Source organism: Cetorhinus maximus, chromosome 11, assembly GCF_964194155.1.
Source record: "Cetorhinus maximus chromosome 11, sCetMax3.hap1.1, whole genome shotgun sequence".
In the NCBI taxonomy this organism is placed as follows: domain Eukaryota; kingdom Metazoa; phylum Chordata; class Chondrichthyes; order Lamniformes; family Cetorhinidae; genus Cetorhinus; species Cetorhinus maximus.
The window spans coordinates 83,482,227-83,501,362 of NC_135889.1; the positions used below are offsets into that span (position 1 = coordinate 83,482,227).

Consider the following 19,136-nt stretch of genomic DNA (forward strand, 5'->3'; position numbering starts at 1 on the left):
AGCTGTTCCTCCCCAATAATTCCCTTGGCTGCATAACCACCCCTGTGCTTCCAGATTACAGATCTAATATTGAGTCATGGATGAGTTCAATTTTCCTTCAACTAAATGTCAGGAAGACTAAAGTCATTGTTTTCAAACTCTACCATAAATTCCACCTACTTTTTAATATATACTCTCATGGGATGTAGACATCACTGGCTAGGCCAGCCTTTACTGTCCATCCCTAACTGCCTTGCGAAGGTGATGAGCTGCCTTCTTGAACTGCTGCAGTCCATATGCTGTAGGTACACCCACAGTGCTGTTAGGAAGGGAGTTCCAGAACTTTGATCCAGGGACAGTGAAGATACAGCGATATGGTTCCAAGTCAGAATGATAGTGTGGTTTGGAGGGGAACTTGCAGTGGTGGTGTTCCCATGCGTCTGTTGCCCTTGTCTTTCTAGGTGATAGAAGTCACAGGTTTGGAAGGTGATGTTGAAGGAGCCTGCGTGAGTTGCTGCAGTGAATCTTGTAGATGGTGCACACTGCTGCCACTCTGCATCGGTGGTGGAGGGAGTGAATGATTAAGGTGATGGCTGAGTGCAAATCAAGCAGGCTGCTATGTCCTGGGGGTTGTCAAGCTTCTTGAGTATTGTTGGAGCTGCACTCACCCAGGAAAATGGAGAATTCCATCATACTCAGGCCTTTGAGGAGTCAGGAAGGGAGTTACGCATTGCAGAATTCCCAGTCTCTGACCTGCTCTTGTAGCCAGGATGTTGATAGTGGTGGATTCAGCGATGGTAATGTCATTGAATCTCAAAGAGAGATGTTAGATTCTCTCTTATTGGTGATGGTCATTGCTGAGCACTTGTGTGGCGTGAATGTTACTTGCCACTTATCAGACCCAAGCCTGAATATGGTCCAGGTCTTGCTGCAAATGAATACGGACTGCTTTGGTATTTGAGGAGTCGTGAATGGTGCTGAACATTGTGAAATCATCAGCGAACATCTCCACTTCTGACCTTATGATAGAGGTAAAGTTATTGATGAAGCAGCTGAAGATGGTTGGGCCCAGGACATTACCCTGAGGAACTGCTGCAGCGGTGTCCTGGGACTGAGATGATTGACCTCCAACAACCACAACCATCTTCCTTTGTGTTATGTATGACTCTAACTAGTGCAGGGTTTTTCCTGATTGCTGTTGACTTCAGTTTTGCCAGGGCTCCTTGATGCCACACTCAGTCAAATGTTGCCTCACGGCACCTCTGGACCACCATGTTTGGACCAAGGCTATAATGAAGTCAGGAGCTGAGTGATCCTGGCGGAACCCAAACTGAGTGTCAGTGAGCAGGTTATTGTTGAGTAAGTGCCACTTGATAGCACTGTAAATGACCCCTTCCATCACTCTGCTGTGGCTCAGTTCATAGCACCCTCGCCTTTGAATCAGAGGTTTGTGGGTTCATGTCCCACTCCCGGAAACCAAGAACTGTGATTGTACTCAAAAGAGTTGCAATCTGTGACTGTTGATAACTCGAAAGAGTATCACTCTGCTGATGATTGACTCTTGACTGATGGGGCAGTAATTGGCCGGGTTGGATTTGTCCTGCTTTTTGTGAACAAGACATACTTGGACAATTGTCCACATTGCCGGGTAGATGCCCGTGTTATAGCTGTACTGGAACAGCTTGGCTATGGGTGCAGCTTGTTCTGGAGCACAAGTCTACAGTACTACTGCCGGAATGCTGTCAGTGGCCAAAGCCTTTGCAGTATCCTGTGTCTTCAGCCTTTTCTTGATATCACATGGAGTGAATCAAATTGGCTGAAAACTGGCATCTGTGATGCAGGGGACCTCAGGTGGAGGCCAAGATGGATCATCTATTCTGAAGGTGGTTGCAAATGATTCAGTGTCTTTTGCACTGATGTGCTGGGCTTTCCTCATTATTGAGAATGGGGATGTTTATGGGGCCTCCCCCTCCTTTAATTGCTTAATTGTCCACCGCCATTCACCACTGGATGTGGCAAGACTGCAGAGCTTAGATCTGATCCATTGGTTGTAGGATCACTTAGTTCTGTCTATCACATGCTGCTTCCGCTGTTTAGCATGCAAGTAGTCCCGTGTTGTAGCTTCACCAGATTCACACTTCATTTTTAGGTATGCCTGCTGCTGCTCCTGGCATACCCTCCTGCACTCTTCAATGAGGGTTGATCCCTCAGCTTGATCTTATTTGGAGTGGGGGATATGTCAGGCCATAAGGTTACAGATTAGTGGTTGAATACAATTCTGCTGCTGCTGATAGCCTACAACACCTCAGAGATGCCCAGCTTTGAGTTGTTAGATCTGTTCAAAACCTACCCCATTTAGCCTGATGGTAGTGCCAACACGATGAAGGTTATTCTCAATGTGAAGACAGGACTTTGTCTCTACAAGGATTGTATGGTGGTCACTCCTACCAATACTGTCATGGACAGATACATTTGCGAGAGGTATACTGGTGAGGATGAGATCAAGTAGGTTTTCCCTCCTGTTGGTTACCTCACAATCTGCCACAGACCCAGCCTAGCAGTTATGTCCTTTAGGACTCAGCCAGTTCAGTCAGTGGAGGTGCTACCGTGCCACTCTAAGTGATGGATATTGAAGTGCCCTTTCCATCCTCAGTGCTTCTTCTGATTGGTGTTCAACAGGGAGGACTACTGATTCATCACCTGAGGGGGGCAGTAGGTAGTAATCAGCAGGAGATTTCCTAGCCCATGTTGATCTGATGCCATGAGACTTCATGGGGTCCAGAGCCAATGGTGAGGATTCCCATGGCAACTCCCTCCTGACTGTATATCACTGTGCCGCCATCTCTGATGGGGCCATCCTGTTGGTGGGACAGGATGTACCCAGAGTTGGCGATGGTGGTATCTGGGACATTGTCTGTTAGGTGTGATTCACAGCGAATGACTATGTCAGACTATTGTTTGCCTAGTCTGCGTGACAGTTCTACCAATTTCGGTACAAGCCCCAAGATATTAGTAAAGAGGACTTTGCAGTGTCAACAGGGTTAGGTGTGCCTAGGTCGCTGCTGGGTGGTATGTTTGGTTTCATTCCTTTTTGACTTTGTAGTGATTTGATACAACTGAGCATGCTAGGTCATGTCAGAGGGCATTTAATAATCAACCACGTCATCCTGGATCTGGAGTCACATGTCGGTAACGACGGCAGGTTTCCTTCCCTAAAGGATATTAACGAATGTTAGGAACATTCATAGTTTTAACTTATATTTTGTATTTGGGTGTTAAGAAAGGTGAAACCTGGTTTTAGTTTCACTTAGAGGTTTTTGTGAGCTGGGTGCCAGGAAGTCTGGAGCCTATTTTGCACACATGCATTTTCAATGAGGTTTTACAACACCTGAAGTGAAGTGATGGGTTACCAAGGGGTTCGTAGTTTAGTGAAGTTTTAAAAAAGTAGAAAAAAATTGTGCTGTTGCCTAGCACCAGAGGTCCAGAGAAACATAGAAAGACAGGGAAACACAGGAGTTAGTGTGTGTATACCAGACAGTGCAGCCAGTAGGTCTAATCTCTCTCTTAAGAAATCCTGCAAGCCTGCTGGGAAACTGAGTTTAGGGAACTCATATGTTTGCTCTGAAGCTGAAGTAATAGTGAGTTTAGATTGCAGTTTTTGGATGTCTCAGGGAGAGATACCAGCTGAAGAAAAGCATCGAGTGAATGCTCAGAAGTCTGCCAGAAGAAAACTGTTTGAAACTGAGCTAACCAAAGCAAGAAACCTTGGTGTTGAGACAGTGGTAAATCTTCACTGGGGTTCTGAGTCTGTAAGGGTTACTGGGATGAAAGGAATAGTGTGAGTTTGAATCATTTTCCGGTATCTGTATTGAAACCTTTCCAACCTTTTTGCCTAGTGTAATATTGTTCAATTTTTCTTGTTTAATAAACATTTTATTCTTTGTGTGAACAGTATACTGGCAGACTCTTGTGAATGTGTTCAGTAACTGACCTCCACTGTTTCTTAAAAAAAGCAAAGCTAGGATCTACCAAACCAGGTTTCACTCTGAGATCTGACTTGTCCAGATTTAACATCAGCTGGGATCATAACAGTGAACCAGATGGGTTTTTACAACAATCAACAACAGCTTCATGGTCACTAGTACTGAGACTAGCTTTCAATTCCAGATTTATTAATTTAATTTACATTCCAACAGCTGCCATGGTGGGATTTAAACTCATGTCCCCAGAGCTTTAGTCTGGGCCTCTGGATTATTAGTCCAGTGACATTACCATTATGCCACCAACTCCCCCTACTTGTCACAGACTGCTGTTCCTTGCTGGTTCCTTGCACAGGTTGAATCAAATCTTGATATTATGTTTGACTCAGAACTGAACTTCAACTTCCAAATCCTATCCATTACTTGCACCTGTACAATTTGCCTGACTCTGCCCCTTCCTTTCTGCTAAAGAAACTGCTTTCGCTTCTAGACTCAATCTTTCCTATGTCCTTCGAGGATGCAAATGCCACTTAAGATTGAGCATGCTGGGGTTCCTTTCTCTGGAAAAGAGAAGAAGAAAAAGAGGCCTGATAGAGGTCTTCAAAATTATGAAGAACTTTGATAGGATGAAGATGGAGAAACTGTTTCACCTTGTGAATTCAGAACAAGGACACATAAATATAAGACAGTCACTAACAGATCAAATGAAGCACTTAGGAGCAATTCTTTACAAAGAGTGGTGAGAATATGGAACTCGTTGCCACATGGAGTGGTTGAAGCCAATAACACTGACACTTTTAAGAGGAGGTTTGACACATAAATGTATCAAACCTCCCTTGCTGGGAGTGGGAGTCAGAGCAGAGCGGAACGGACCTGCGGGAAACAGTCAAGAGCTGAGGAACACCTATAAATGCAGACCGGGGATTCGAATGAGGAACGGAGCTGAGAGCGCCTATAAATACAGAGCAGGGATTTGAGTGAGAGCGGAACTGAAGAGCGCCTACAAGTACAGACCAGGGATTTGAGTGAGGAGCGGAACTGAGGAGCGCCTATAAATACAGACCAGGGGTTCGAGTGAGGAGCGGAGCTGAGCAGCGCACTGTTTCACTGTTTCAGCTGCTGGGAAGCTGCAGTCCAGGAAAAGGGAGAAAAAAGCAACTGTGACATCACGAGAAACTAGTAAGTTGATTGTCTGGTAAGTGCTCAATCTAAGAGACAGTGTGTGAGAAACCAGCTTAGGGCAGGTGAGTTGAGGTAGATCTATAAATAAAAAGAACTAAAACTTTAAAATAATAAATGAAAATTTGGAAACTTTAAAATTAAAATAAAACAATAAAGATAAAAAAGCAATTAAAATAAAGTAATTTAAACAAACATCTAAAACACATATCTTGTAATTAAGAAGCGTATAACCTTTAGTTGTCATGGCACTAGCATTTAATTAACGCTAAATTGTAGCATACATAGGAAGAAAGTAATTAAAGTAAATTAAATAACATAAATTAGAATGGTGGGACAGGTATTATGCTGCAGCTGTGAGACGTGGAAGCTTTTGGATGCCAAGGCAATCCACGACAAACACGTCTGCAGGAAGTGTAAACAGCTTGAGGAACTCTGGATCAGGATTATTAATCTGGAAGCCGAAATGCAGGCACAGTGCAACATAAGGGAGGGGGAGAAATATCTGGATACTTTGTTCCAGAAGACAGTCACACCTCTGAGAAGTGGGTCATCTGTTTTGGTCAGCAGTGAGGGGCAGGAGGATGTGACTGTCAGTGAGACAGGTAATGGGACCGAGCAGACAATAGTGGAGGCGCCTCAGACTTTGCAATTGTCAAACAGGTTTGAGGTGCTCACAACCTGTGTGGATGAAAGCGAGGTCTGCAAGGTGGATGAGCTGGCTGGCCATGGCACCATGGTACAGGAAGCTGTTCAAGCAGTGAGAGCAAAAAGGAATGTAGTGGTAGTAGGGGATAGTATCGTGAGGGGGATTGACATTGTTCTCTGCAGCAAAGAGTGAGAGTCCAGACGGCTGTGTTGCCTGCCCAGTACCAGGGTTCGGGACATCTGCTCAGGACAAGAGAGGAACTTGCAGTGGGAGGGGCAGGATCCAGTTGTCGTGATCCATGTAGGTACCAATGATATAGGTAGAACTAGGAAAGAGGTTCTGCAAATTTAGTATGAGGAGCTAGGTACCGAATTAAGAAGCAGAACTCAAAGGTAATAATACTTGCATTATTATCTGGGCCACATGCAAATTGGCATAGGGCAAATAAGATTAGAGAGGCGAATGCATAGCTCAAAGACTAGAGTGGGAGAAGTGGTTTCCGGCTTGTGGGGCACTGGCATCAGTACTGGGGAAAGTGAGGGCTGTACCGTTGGGATAGTTTACACCTGAACCATGCTGGGAAAAGTGTCCTTGCAAGTTGCATAACCAGATAAGTAGAGCAGGCTTTAAACTAAACAAGAGAGGTGAGGGACCAAGCTTGGTTAGAGGTAGCAATTCAGGCTGTAGAGTCAAGACAGGAGAGCAAAATAGTAATATGAAAAATGAGGGTCAGAGAATGGCAGGAAGGGACAGAGAGAAAAAAACCTAAGAGTATATCAACAGTCAAGACTAGATGTTACAAAGGTAACAAAAAGACAAAACTGAAGGCTCTCTATCTGAATGAATGTAGCATTCATAAAGTAAATGAATCGATGGTCCACAATAAATATGATCTGATAGCAATTACGGAGACGTGGCTGCAGGACAACAAAGATTCGGTCTTTAATATTGAGGGGTATTTGACACTCACGAAGAATAGGAAGCTAGGTAAAGGTGGAGAGGTAACACTGTCAATCAAAGAGGCCATTGGTGTAATAGTTAGAGGTGACCTTGGTTCAGGAGATCAGGATGTAGAATCGGTTTGGGTGGAGATGAGGAATAGTAGGGGAAAAAGTCATTAGTGGGAGGGGTCTACAGGCCCCCTAACAGTAGCCACAGTGTAGGACAAAGTATTCAAGAGAAAATATTGGGATAAAGGGACAGCAATAATCATGGGTGATTTTAATCTACACATAAACTGGAAAAATCAGATTGGTAGTAGTAGCCTGGGTGAGGAGTTCTTAGAATGCTTTCGAGATAGTTTCTTAGAGCAGTATCTTCTGGAACCAACCAGAGAGCAGGTTATATTAGACATGGTATTGTGTAACATGACAGGATTAATTAATGACCTCAGGGTAAAGGCACCTCTAGGTAACAGCAGCCACAATATGATTGAATTTTACATCCAGTTTGAAAGGGAGAAGAGTGGGTCTAAGGCTATTATCTTAAACTTAAATAAGGGCAACTATGTGGGGATGAAAGCTGAGCTAGCTGAAGTGAACTGAGAAACTAGAGGATAGATCAATAGAGAAGCAGTGGCAGACATTTAAGGGGATATTTCAGAGTATTCAGAATAAGTACATTTCTGCTATAAAGAAAAATTCTAAGGGGAACACCTACCATCCGTGGTTACCTTAGGAAGTTAAGGAAAGCATCAAACTTAAGAAAAAAGCATATAACTCCGCAAAGATGAGCAGCAGGACAGATGATTGAACAGAATATAAAGAACAGCAGAAAGGTTAGTCAGGAGAAAGAAATTAGAATATGAGAGAAAGCTAACTAGAAATGTAAAAACGGATAGCAAAAATTTCTACAGGTACTTGAAAAGGAAAAGATTAAGTAAAGTGAGTGTTGGTCCTCTAGAGAGTGACAATGGAGAGTTAATAAGGAAATAATAAGGAAATGGAGGAAGAAATAAACAAATATTTTGCTTCTGTATTCACTATAGAGGGTACAAAAATCATTCCAGTAATAGAAACAAATCAGGAGGTAAACGGGAGAAAGGAAGTTGGTGAAATTGAAATCACCAGGGAAACGGTACTGAGCAAATTAATGGAGCTGCGGGCTGGCAAGTCTCTGGGTCCCAATGGACTACATCCTAGGGTCTTAAAAGAGGTGGCTAATGAGGTAGTCGATGCGCTGATGTTAATTTTCCAAAAGTTGATAGATTCCGGAAAGGTTCCATCAGATTGGAAAGTAGCAAATATAACCCCTCTATTCAAGAAGGGGGAGAGGCAGAAAACAGGAAACTGTAGGCCAGTTGGCTTGACATCTGTCGTGGGGAAGTTATTTATATCGATCATTAAGGAGGTTAGAGCTGGGCACTCAGAAGAGCTCAAGGCAATCAGGAAGAGTCAGCATGGTTTTGTGAAAGTAAAATCATGTTTAACCAATTTATTGGAGTTTTTTGAAGGAGTAACATGCGCAGTGATAAAGGGGAGCCTGTAGACGTACTGTACTTGGATTTCCAGAAGGAATTTGATATGGTGCCACATCAAAGATTATTATGGAAAATAAAAGCGCAAAGTGTAGTGGGTAACATGTTAGCATGGATAGAAGATTAGCTGGCTGGCAGAAAGCAGGCAGTATGCATAAATGGGTCTTTTTCTGATGTGACAAGTAGAGTTCCACAGGGGTCTGTACTGGGGCCTCAACTTTTTACGATTTACATCAATGACTTAGATGAGGGGAATGAAGACATGGTATCTAAATTTGCAGATGACACAAAGATAGGTAGGAAAGTATGTTGTGAAGAGGACATGAGGAGGTTGCAGATGGATATAGATAGGTTGAGTGAGTGGGCAAAGATCTGGCAAATGGAGTTTAATGTGGGAAAATGTGAAGTTGTTCACTTTGGCATGAGGAACAAAAAAAGCAGAGTATTACTTAAATGGAGGATGGCTGCATAATTCTGAGGTGCAGAGGGATCTAGGTGTTCTAGTACATGAGTCACAAAAAGTTAGTATGCAGGTACAGCAAGTAAATAAAAAGGCTAATGGAATGCTATCCTTTATTACGAGAGGGATTGAACATAAAAATAAAGATGTTATGCTTCAGTTATAAAGGACATTGGTAAGACCGCACCTTGAATACTATGTGCAGTTTTGGTCGCTTTATTTAAGGAAGGATGTAAATGCTTTGGAGGTGGTTCAAAGGAGGGTTACTAGATTGTTACCTGGAATGAGTGGCTTATCTTATGAGGAAAGGTTGGACAGACTGAGCTTGTTTCCACTGGAGTTTAGAAGGGTAAGGGGTGATTTGATTGAAGTATACAAAATCCTGAATAGCCTTGACAAGGTAGACATCAAAAGGATGTTTTCTCTTGTGGGTGAGTCTAGAACTAGGGGGCACTGTTTTAAAATTAGGGGTCACCCTTTTAGAACAGAGATGAGGAAAAATGTTTTCTCTCAGAGGGTTGTGTGACTTTGGACTCTCTGCCTCAGAAGGTGGTGGAGGCGGGGTCATTGAGTGTTTTTAAGGCAAAGGTAGATAAATTCTTGTTAGGCAAGGGAATCAAAGGTTATCAGGGTTAGATGGAAATGTGGAAATTGAAACACGAGAAGATCAGCCATGATCATATTGAATGATGGAGCAGGCTCGAGGGGCCGAATGGTCTACTCCTGTTCCTATTTCTTATGTTCTCATGTTATGTTCTTCTGTTCTTATAAAGGGAATAGAGGAATAAGGGGCAAGGTGGGAGGAATCTTTTGTGGAGAATAAACATCGGCATAGATCATTTGGGCCAAATGACTATTTTCTGCACCATAGAGTCTATCTAATGTGATTCTAAAAAGTGCTTTGTCATCATTTTCCTTTTAATAGTTAAACAGTTGAGAGGACTGGGTGATGTAATCGATTAACCTTGGACTTATTTTTGAATCTAATGCGGACTCAGGAGATGAAAGTCTCCTCTCTCTGCTGGCTGTAAGGATTCTGAAATTAATTCTAACTGTCTCAATTTCACCCCTCAGGGGCAAGTCCCATTACTTGGTACAATTTAGCCATCCCCCTCAAAAAGGCCATAAGAATGACTGAAAGAGGAAGAAAGGTTACGATGCTTAGAGGAAGGTTAGGTAGCCTCACTCTGAATCTGGCAGATACTTCAACTTAATTTGAGATTGCTTCATACTGAAAAGCATTTAATTTCCTGGCATTGAACTCTCTAACCCTGATGTCAACAAGTGGATAAAAATATGTCCACATCATGTCGCTTCACAGTGGTGCTACATCAACTACCCCAATTGCCCCAAGGCAGACGGTGCTGCTGGCCATTACCTGCTTTGATCGCAGGGATTTCCCCATTGATAATACTATAGAAACCCATGCGAGCTGCACAGCTAACAGCCAACAGCACTGTCTGATGCTGGGGAATCATATAGTCCATGATGCAACTTTGCACTTTGTGAATGAATTTTAGCTCCAAATCTTTTTCTTAAACTGTTTTAAACAGAGGAAAATACAACTGTACAGCCGATTATCTGGATGTGTTACAATTATTTGTTATTGTTAACTGTTTTTGGTTTTAACTGAGCGCTGATGGTATTATGGGAAATCATTGGAAGGAACGTCATAACTGATCATGGGATGGAGTGTAATTGATACCACAACGTACGGTCCCAACTTCAACTCTGTAAATTGAGATGCAGCTTCATTACTCAATCAGTAGCTCTACTTTAAGTACCAATGAATGCATCAGCACCCAACTAACTTGTTAAGCAACAAAAAGGCAAAGATTCTAAAAACGATACTAACCCTAATAATTAGTTTAAAAAGTTTGACAGAGAAATCTGCGTAACTTCGCTTCTGGTAGTGCCAAGCAGACTATGTTGATTACTCTAGGGCAAGCAATGCCATGGGCCACTACCAGAGTGGGTCATGTGGCTTTCTTCAATTACCTCAACGAAGAAAGCCACGTGTTCCCTGCCTGTAAGTCTGCGAGGCACCACTTCAAGCTACGTGGACCAATCTTTTCTCCCCTGACTTCTGAAAAGTATCGTCAATAGTTAACAGGATATAATAGATTATAAGATCAGATAAAGCTGGCAATATCTGTGTCAGGCCAATTTGAGACATATCACCCTCATGCTTGCTGTGTTAAAACTGGACTGTCTGCAGGGCACACTTTCTCACCTTGCAAACTGCCGCCTGCAGGATTGCATCAAAACCACCCTCTGGTGCATCACGATTCCGAGATACCATTTGCTTCTGAACTTCTGCATTGAACTTGTCAGACTTGTCAGTCAATGACAGCAGGTGTCGGAATCCAAAGGATGGAACGCATTGTGGAAACATCTTATATCTACATTAAAGAAAAGATAACAATAGCAAGGATTAGATATGTCTTCCATGACTGTTGTATTCTTTCCTGCAGATGTACACCACATAAAGAATGGGAATTTATGTTGTGCATATTAAAATAGATTTTATATGATATATATTGAAATGGGTCATCAACCCATAGCTACTCATACATTTATTTAATTGGTAAACTGCTACTGTTGGCTTAAAAGTATTTTGGGTCTCTATCTATTCTTATAGCTAATAATACAGGCTAAGTTACCATCACTAAAATATATTTCAGAAAAAAAAGTATTCAGTAACAGTTCTTCAGCATTATTCACTTCACTTCTTTCTATTTGGTCTTCACCAAGCAAAATTATTCTTGAAATAACTGCTTATTTACGGCCCCTCCCACTGGCAGGGTCTTCTGGTCCTGCTGAAGCGAATGCATGTTTGAATGGCCTGCGGGATCTGCCACACCGGGGCTGGAAAATCCCAGCCATAGATTTCTACTCTGTGAGAAGGGCTAGGATTAGAAGTCTGTTATTCAATGCAGTCTTCAATAATGCTTCAATATTGGTCCATGTCCTACCCTTCCTGTGAACTGCAGGAAAGATCTGCTTTCAATTATTGTAACTGATGAAAAGAAATATGAGGAGAACTTTGGGAAAGTTACATTCTCATGGGGATTCAACAAATACTTGATTTGATTTTAAAATGAATCGAAACTAACATGGAAAAAAACAAAGTGGAATAAAAGGAAAACCGACATTTTTGATTTAAATAAATAATGAGGCTGTTAATTAAAATCATAATGTTCAAAATTCTAGTCAGGCAGACTAAATGAGTTGATCCTTTAACAGTTTCCTTTAAAAACAAGCACTTATCTTAGTATCCAGACTTGCTGGAGTGAAGGTGACTGAAGTAATCACTGACAATCTAAAATATTAATGTTAATATTAAAAATACTTAAGTCCATTTTAAAATGTTGCTATTCCTTTATTAATGAATTGATTATAAATAACACCACTGAGTGCGTTTGATATGATAGGTGCAATAATGTAGGATTATAAACTAAGTAATAGCAAGCACTTGGCAAACCAGAAATATATTTTTTGTTATTTTGGAAGAATCACTATAAGAATATCATGTTAATTTTCATTTTAGTTGCTCCAATTTAAAAAACAAATTAATTGAGTTTGAATCACTAAATGTCTATGACTACATTGTACAGAAAAGTGGCAGATTTAAACTGGAAAAAACATCAGGGTTAGCCATTTTATTGAGCTTATTGGAAAGAATGGGTATAGTAGTATTGTGCTACAAAGCATTTCAAGTGATCCAGCTGCAATCCATTGGTACATATGAATACTCCAATATATATTTGACTTGTATAATTCACATATGGCATTGTAAAATAGGTATCTGGAAGCAAACTCAAGCATTCTTCACTGGCAACAAACAAATTTACAGACAAGTGTAAATCTAGGGCTGAATTTTCCGTTCATGGGGTGGGCAGAGCTGACCCAATCGCGGGCGGGCACGGATCAGATTGTCGCTGACAATCGGGGCCGCACCGCCATTTTACGTGGGCGGACCAATTATGGCCCGCCCAGCGTGACGTCCACAGGAAAGCACTATGCACTCCTTGTGCGGACGGGGGGAAGCCCTAAAATTGAGGGCTGAACTTTCCGTTCATCGGGGGGCGGAGCTGACCCAATCATGGGCTGCACCACCATTTTACGTGGGCAGGCCAATTGAGGCCTGCCTAGCGTGACGTTGCAGGAAAGCACTATGTGCTCCCTGTGCGGACTGGGGGGAAGCCCGAAAATTGAGAGCGCGCTCTTTTGCGCATGCGCACGAAAGAGCGCACTCATCTCCCTGAGACTAAGTGCGGCCTCAGGGAGATCGCCTCGACTTTTAAAAATATTGAAAATAGAGAGAAAAAAAAATCCCTTACATGTCCCACATGAGTTGTGACATGTTCATAATTTCCATAACAACTTTATTACAATTTTTAAAACCCTACATGAAGCCTCATCCATTTCTAATTGCCGCCGGGGCTTCTGGCCTACCCGCCAACCTTAAGGTTGGACGGGCAGGTCCTTTAATTGCTTAATTGATCCTGTCAGTGGCCTCAAGTGGACATTGACAGGTCGGCGGGCCTGCAGCTGATTTTGCTGCCCCCCGCCTTCCTGAAAATTTAAATGGAGCGGGGTGACATCGGGGGTTCCGCCCAACGTCATCCCGCATCATTTTACATGTCGGCGAGCGGGCCCCGCCCCCGCTTGCCGACAGTAAAATCCTGCCTCTAAGGTGGTGTTTCTTGGTTTATATTATCAACTTTAGCAACTTTAATAGCTTTACCATTTAGAATGCAGCAGCATAGCATGCATGATTTGACTGTATTCTTTGCATTGGTGATACCGTACCTGCTGAGGACTGCACTTTAACTACAGTATCACTTTCAGTACACATTGGGACTGAGGAAAAAGTTAGCACAGAATATAGAATTCATGAATCGTTCACTGATTGAGAAATGTACATCACCAAATTGATTATCTTTCATAAAATGTATCTTCATTTCAGAATGTTCTGATTGGTCGACAGAACTTAAACTGATAACTTTTCCTACAATTTAGTAAAATATATACAATCCGTATAGGTTTCCAAATACATTAATTACTTAGCTATACAATTTCATTCAGTCACAACCGCAAACCTTCAAAGAGCTGCTGCATTTGGAAGATTCAGAATACATTCAATTTCATAAACTTATACACAGAAAGTTCTTATTTGGCTAAACAGCTGGTTATACCACCTATTTCAATCTGAATTACATCAAAAGAACTAAGCACACCAAAGACTTTTGCAAGAGATATGAGAACAAGATTTATTTTTAAATTATACATTATTTTCTTCACATTATATCAATGCCATAAGCATGAAAGCACACACATTCTTTCTTCTTTCTTACTTTAATAAAACTATTTCAGGGACAGTACATGTTAAAACCCCTACATGCCCAGGAATTTGACTGTGGACCTTGAAGTCCACTTTATCTCCAGTGTCTTTCTTTAATCCATGAGACAAATTAAACATGAACCAAAAAGAATTCTGCCACATGCAATGTTGTGCACTGGCAGTCCAATTTTCATGCAGTGTATATGAGTTTGAATGATATGATTGGGGTAAACAAATTCTTTTTAATTTTAAAAACAGAGCCACAATAATTTTAGTGGTAGAAAGAGGAAAAATACTTCCTTTTAACCAGAGCAACTAAATCTTGAGCAAAATCTGCACTGTATTATGTCAGGAAATTATAACAATTTCCATAATATTATTGGAATTTGTTGTAAGGGGAGGAATAGTGTGTGTCTGTTTATGTGTGCGGGATTTAGCTGAATTAGAGACAGCTGGTCTGAAGGCTTTGGTGTATCAGAAAACAAGCTAGGTTTGAAAGTTAAAGAGGTAAACAGGGTTGAAGTTGTAGAATGTGAGGTGTAAAGGGAACATATGCATTTTTAAATAAGCCAGACTAGCTTGAAATCAAAAGAGGGGGTAAAATGTTTCATCAAGCCAGGAGAAGTTGAGGAACAGTGGGCAGGATCTTCCCCCAAGAGTCGGGGGGGTTGTGCAGGAGCGAGCGGGCAGGTTCCTGATCTACGCCCCCAATTGGGGGCGCGCCGCCATTTCGCCGCCAATTAAGGCTTGCCCAGTGTGACGTGCGCCAAGAAGCGCTTTGCGCTCCCTGTGCGGACGGGGGAGGGGTTCCCTGAGCTGGGAGTGTGCCGCATGCGCACAAAAGAGCGCACAGATCTCCCTGAGGCAAAGTGCTGCCTCAGGGAGATCGGGTCAGGTTTCAAACAGTGAATAAAGATGAGAAAAAAAACACTGTCACGTGAGCTGGGACATGTCAATTTCTTTTATTTAGACATTTCACACAACTTTTAATACCCTCATGAAACCTCATCCCGCCCGTGGATGATGTTTCCTGTTTTTTCTGATGGCCACCTAGCCTCTTCCCTGCCCGCCAACCTTAAGGTTGGACAGGCAGATCCATTAATTGGTTTAATTACTTTTTTAATGGCCTTAATAGGCCTTTGGCAGCTCGGTGGGTACGCAACCGAATCGGCTGCGCGCCCGCCGAACTGAAAATCTAAATGATGCAGGGTGACATCAGGACACACGCCCAACGTCACTCCATGTCATTTTACACGTTGGCATGTGGGCCCCGCCGCCCCTCCTGCTCGCTGACCGGAAGTTGCAGCCCAGTGTGTTTATTTTTCCCAAAGATTACTGGTAAAATCAGTACTATGATAGATTTTTATTGTTAGAGAAGTCCAAAGGCATAGTGAAACAATGGGAAATAGCATTGAAAGGGGAAAATATGTATAAAGGAGAGAAGGCTGTGTGCAAGGGAATGCATTCTAAGATCTAACAAGTGTGAAAAGCCTCGAGCCTCTGTACCTAAACAGCTATCTGCAAGAACTGAAGTTGAGAAAAACTCACTTTGAATTCGACAGTTCAGGGTGTCGTGTTACTTTGCCTGGCTCTTTTAAAATCTGTGGCCAGAATTTTCACGTCGGCATGCAGGGACAAGCCCCGTACGCTGACATGTAAAATGACGTGCGATGACATCGGGCATGCGTCCCGACATCACTGCGCATCATTCAGACCTTTTGTTCAGCGGGCGTGCGCCAGAGACGGCTGCACACCCGCCAAACTGTCAAAGGCCTGTTAAGGCCAATAAAAAAACCAATTAACATCGTTATCAACGCTGCCTGTCCAGCCTTAAAGTTGACGGGCAGGCGAAGAGCCCAAGTGGCCTTCGTGTTTTTCAGGAAACCTCATCAACGGGTGGGATGAGGTTTCCTAAAGGTTTTATTAAATAAATAAATAATTTACTCACATTTCATAAACATGTCCCAGCTCATGTGACACTGTCACATGAGGGGATGTGTCTAAATAATTTTTACCTTTATTTAAATATTTCAACATGAACTTAATCTCCCTGAGGCAGCTCTGTGCCTCAAATAGATTTCTGTGCTCTTTCACGCGCAAGCTGGGACATGTTTATGAAATGTGAATAAATAATTTATTTATTTCATAAAATCTTCAGGAAACCTCATCCCGCCCATGAATGAGGTTTACTGAAAAACTCAAAGGCCGCTTTGGCTTTTCGCCTGCCAGCCAACCTTAAGGTTGGACGGGCAGCGTTGATAATAACGTTAATTGTTTTTTATTGGCCTTAACAGGCCTTTGACAGTTCATGGGCAGCGATCGACTCCGGGCCCACCCATACCCACTCCCGACCGACCCGCCTGACAGGGAGAAAATTCTCCCCTATGTGCTTTTACTGTTGTCTTAACAGAGGTGTAACTGGGTGTTAGATTAATTCGGGGAGCTAGAAGTGATCATATTTGTAAACCTATGTATGTGCTTAAAATCATTTTTTTATTTAATGAAGTTTTAATTTAGTTTTTTCAGAAATCTATAAGACTTGGTGGACTTATTACTACTGAATTCGAGGCGCGCATCTCCAAATATACAAAGTGCAAAACAGTTGTGGCAGTTGTTTCAAGTTTCCCTTTGGGATTTGAGCAGCTCAGCATTTACCATTGGCTGTGCCATAACAATTATCAGGGGACCCTTTGTGAAGCTTTAGAGACAAAAATCTGAAAGATACATTGCAAAATGGAATCATGCCCAATAAAAAAATCTATTGGTTAATATATTAAATCCTATGTCTATATGGACTTATTGACAACTTTTTTTTACAAATTCTGATGTCCACATTGATAATAGAAAGGGGCTATGTAAACCAGTCATGCTGTAACCAGACTCCCTGTTCAATGGTGGTGCTGTAGCATCAACACCAGTCAAGGGGTGTAATTATTGTGTTATAAATTTATAAAGGCCCTTTTTATTATAAACTTGTTCATGGAAATTCACAGCTATGGGGGGCGGCGGGAGGAGGTGGATTTTAAACCCCATCCGCACCCCATCTCCCACAAGATGGGTGGAAGAGGGTGGGCAAATGGAGTGAGGGGATGGGCTAACAGGCAAATTTGTGAAGTTTTGGCTCCAACCTGCAGCAAACGTGCTTGTTTACATTTCAACTGTGCTGAGCTTCAATGCATCCAGGTAACCTGCTCCAGTGCTGTTGAACTGGTGATTATAATATCCAATGGAGTCCTTGTTCCTGAGATTTTGGTAGACATTTAAATTTAACACTGGCCATCCGAGTTTCCCAGAGCCTGGAAAACCGCACAGCTGAGGAGAAGTGGGAGTAACTAATTGATCCTGGGGAAACTAGTTAGTCTGCAACTAGATTATTGTGTACAGTTCTGGACATCATATTACAGAAAGGATGCGATCACACAAGAGCAGGTACAGAGGCGAGTTATGTGGATGTTATCAGGAATGGAGAATTTTAGCTGTGAGGAAAGATTTATAGGCTGGGGTAATTTTCTTTGGAACACAGGAAGCTGAGGAAAATTCAATTGAGATGTATAAAATTATGAGGGGTCTCAATAGAATGGATAGGAAGGACCTATTCCAGTTAGCAAAGAGGTTAATAACCAGGGGTATAGATTTAATGTGCAGATTTAATAGAAGGATTAGACAGGGGGTGAGAGTCAAGGAGAATTTTTTTCATGGAGAGGGTGATAGTGGTCTCGATTTCACTGCCTGAAAGGGTGGTGTAGGCAGAAACACTCATCACATTTAAAAAAGAATACTTGGATATGCTAAGGACCAAGAGCTGGAATGTGGGATTAGGCTTGATAATTCTTTTTCAGCCAACACAGGCATGACATTTCAAGCTGGTAAATTCCTGTCAGAGTATTGCCTGTGGGCCAAAAGGAGCAGAAGAGCATACCCCTGGCCCCTCAATCAAATCTTCTGCCATAACTGGCCTCAGCACACATCTTTCACAGTCTCTCACAACAGCCTACGATGTTTCCCGGTCTTCCTCTCTCCTGATTGTCAGTCCAACCACCCCATCAACCTGAGATGTCTCCTGGCCAGGTTACACCCATGAACCTGCAATGTTTCCCAGTAACTGTCCCCCAGCCCCCCTCCTGACTGCTCCGCAAAAGGCCCAGCCCCTAGCTGCAGCCTTCGGTCTTTGTTTGTCCAGCCTGGTGGCTGCTCAAATGGACAATCTAGCCAGTTGCCAAGCAGGAAATGAAGTAAGAAAAATTATACTGAGATCCTGCCATTAAATTTGGCTAGATCTCTGTGTTTCCAGCATTTCCAGGTTCCTTCTCCATCTTGGCAAAGTCTCTACCCCTGCTCCCACAAATACAGGGGGTCTATGTATCAAATGTAGCTGTCATGCCCCTTTCTCATAATGTGTTACTTGTGCTGCAGTTTTAAAAAAATAGTTCGCCTGTTCTTCCCAAAAGACTAAACACTTCCTTGATACTTCAATGGTAATCTCGCAAATGGCCAATTGGGAACATCAAGTGTAAAGCAATATATTTCTATCATATATATACATATATTTTATAGTATTTATTTTATGTTTATAAATTCTTGCCTGAAATGTATCTTCTGTTCCTTTTGCAACCTTCTTCTTTTTCTTCTTCCCCCTTATTCATGTCTCATAATAGACTCAGCAAACATACAAATGAGGATTTCAAAAGTAATGGGGGACGGAAGGAGTTATGAAATAATCAATGGGATATGGAAATTAGTGATGGGAGCAACTGGCTAAGCAATCTTATACCTTGGGACATATCAATGCTAAACAGCACTCATATCCATCGTTCTACCATAAATTCCCACCTTCCCAAGGCCCATAATTTTGTTTCCATCACCCAGGCTCCACTGTTTCCCTCTTTAGTAACTTGTGGTTTACTACTGCAAAAGGAGATGGAGACCCAACATAACTAGTCTCTGCCCATTTTTCTTCTGCTCTGTGCCTGGAAACTCATCATGCCCCAGGTATAAAGCGGAGGAAAAACTTGATAAAAAAGATACAGGCACTTGTTGCAGTTTTTAGATATTTGTTGGGACCATTC

The 19,136-nt window shown here is 42.2% G+C and overlaps 1 protein-coding gene across 1 annotated transcript in view; it reads right to left on the bottom strand.

Moving 5' to 3' along the window:
* Nucleotides 1–19,136, bottom strand: part of itgb5 (integrin, beta 5) — a 187,282-nt gene that overhangs the window by 132,123 nt on the left and 36,023 nt on the right. Inside the window, exon 5 of the mRNA XM_078552351.1 lies at nt 10,957–11,125. Coding sequence (XP_078408477.1) covers nt 10,957–11,125 — 169 coding nt within the window. The remainder of the gene's footprint in view (nt 1–10,956; nt 11,126–19,136) is intronic.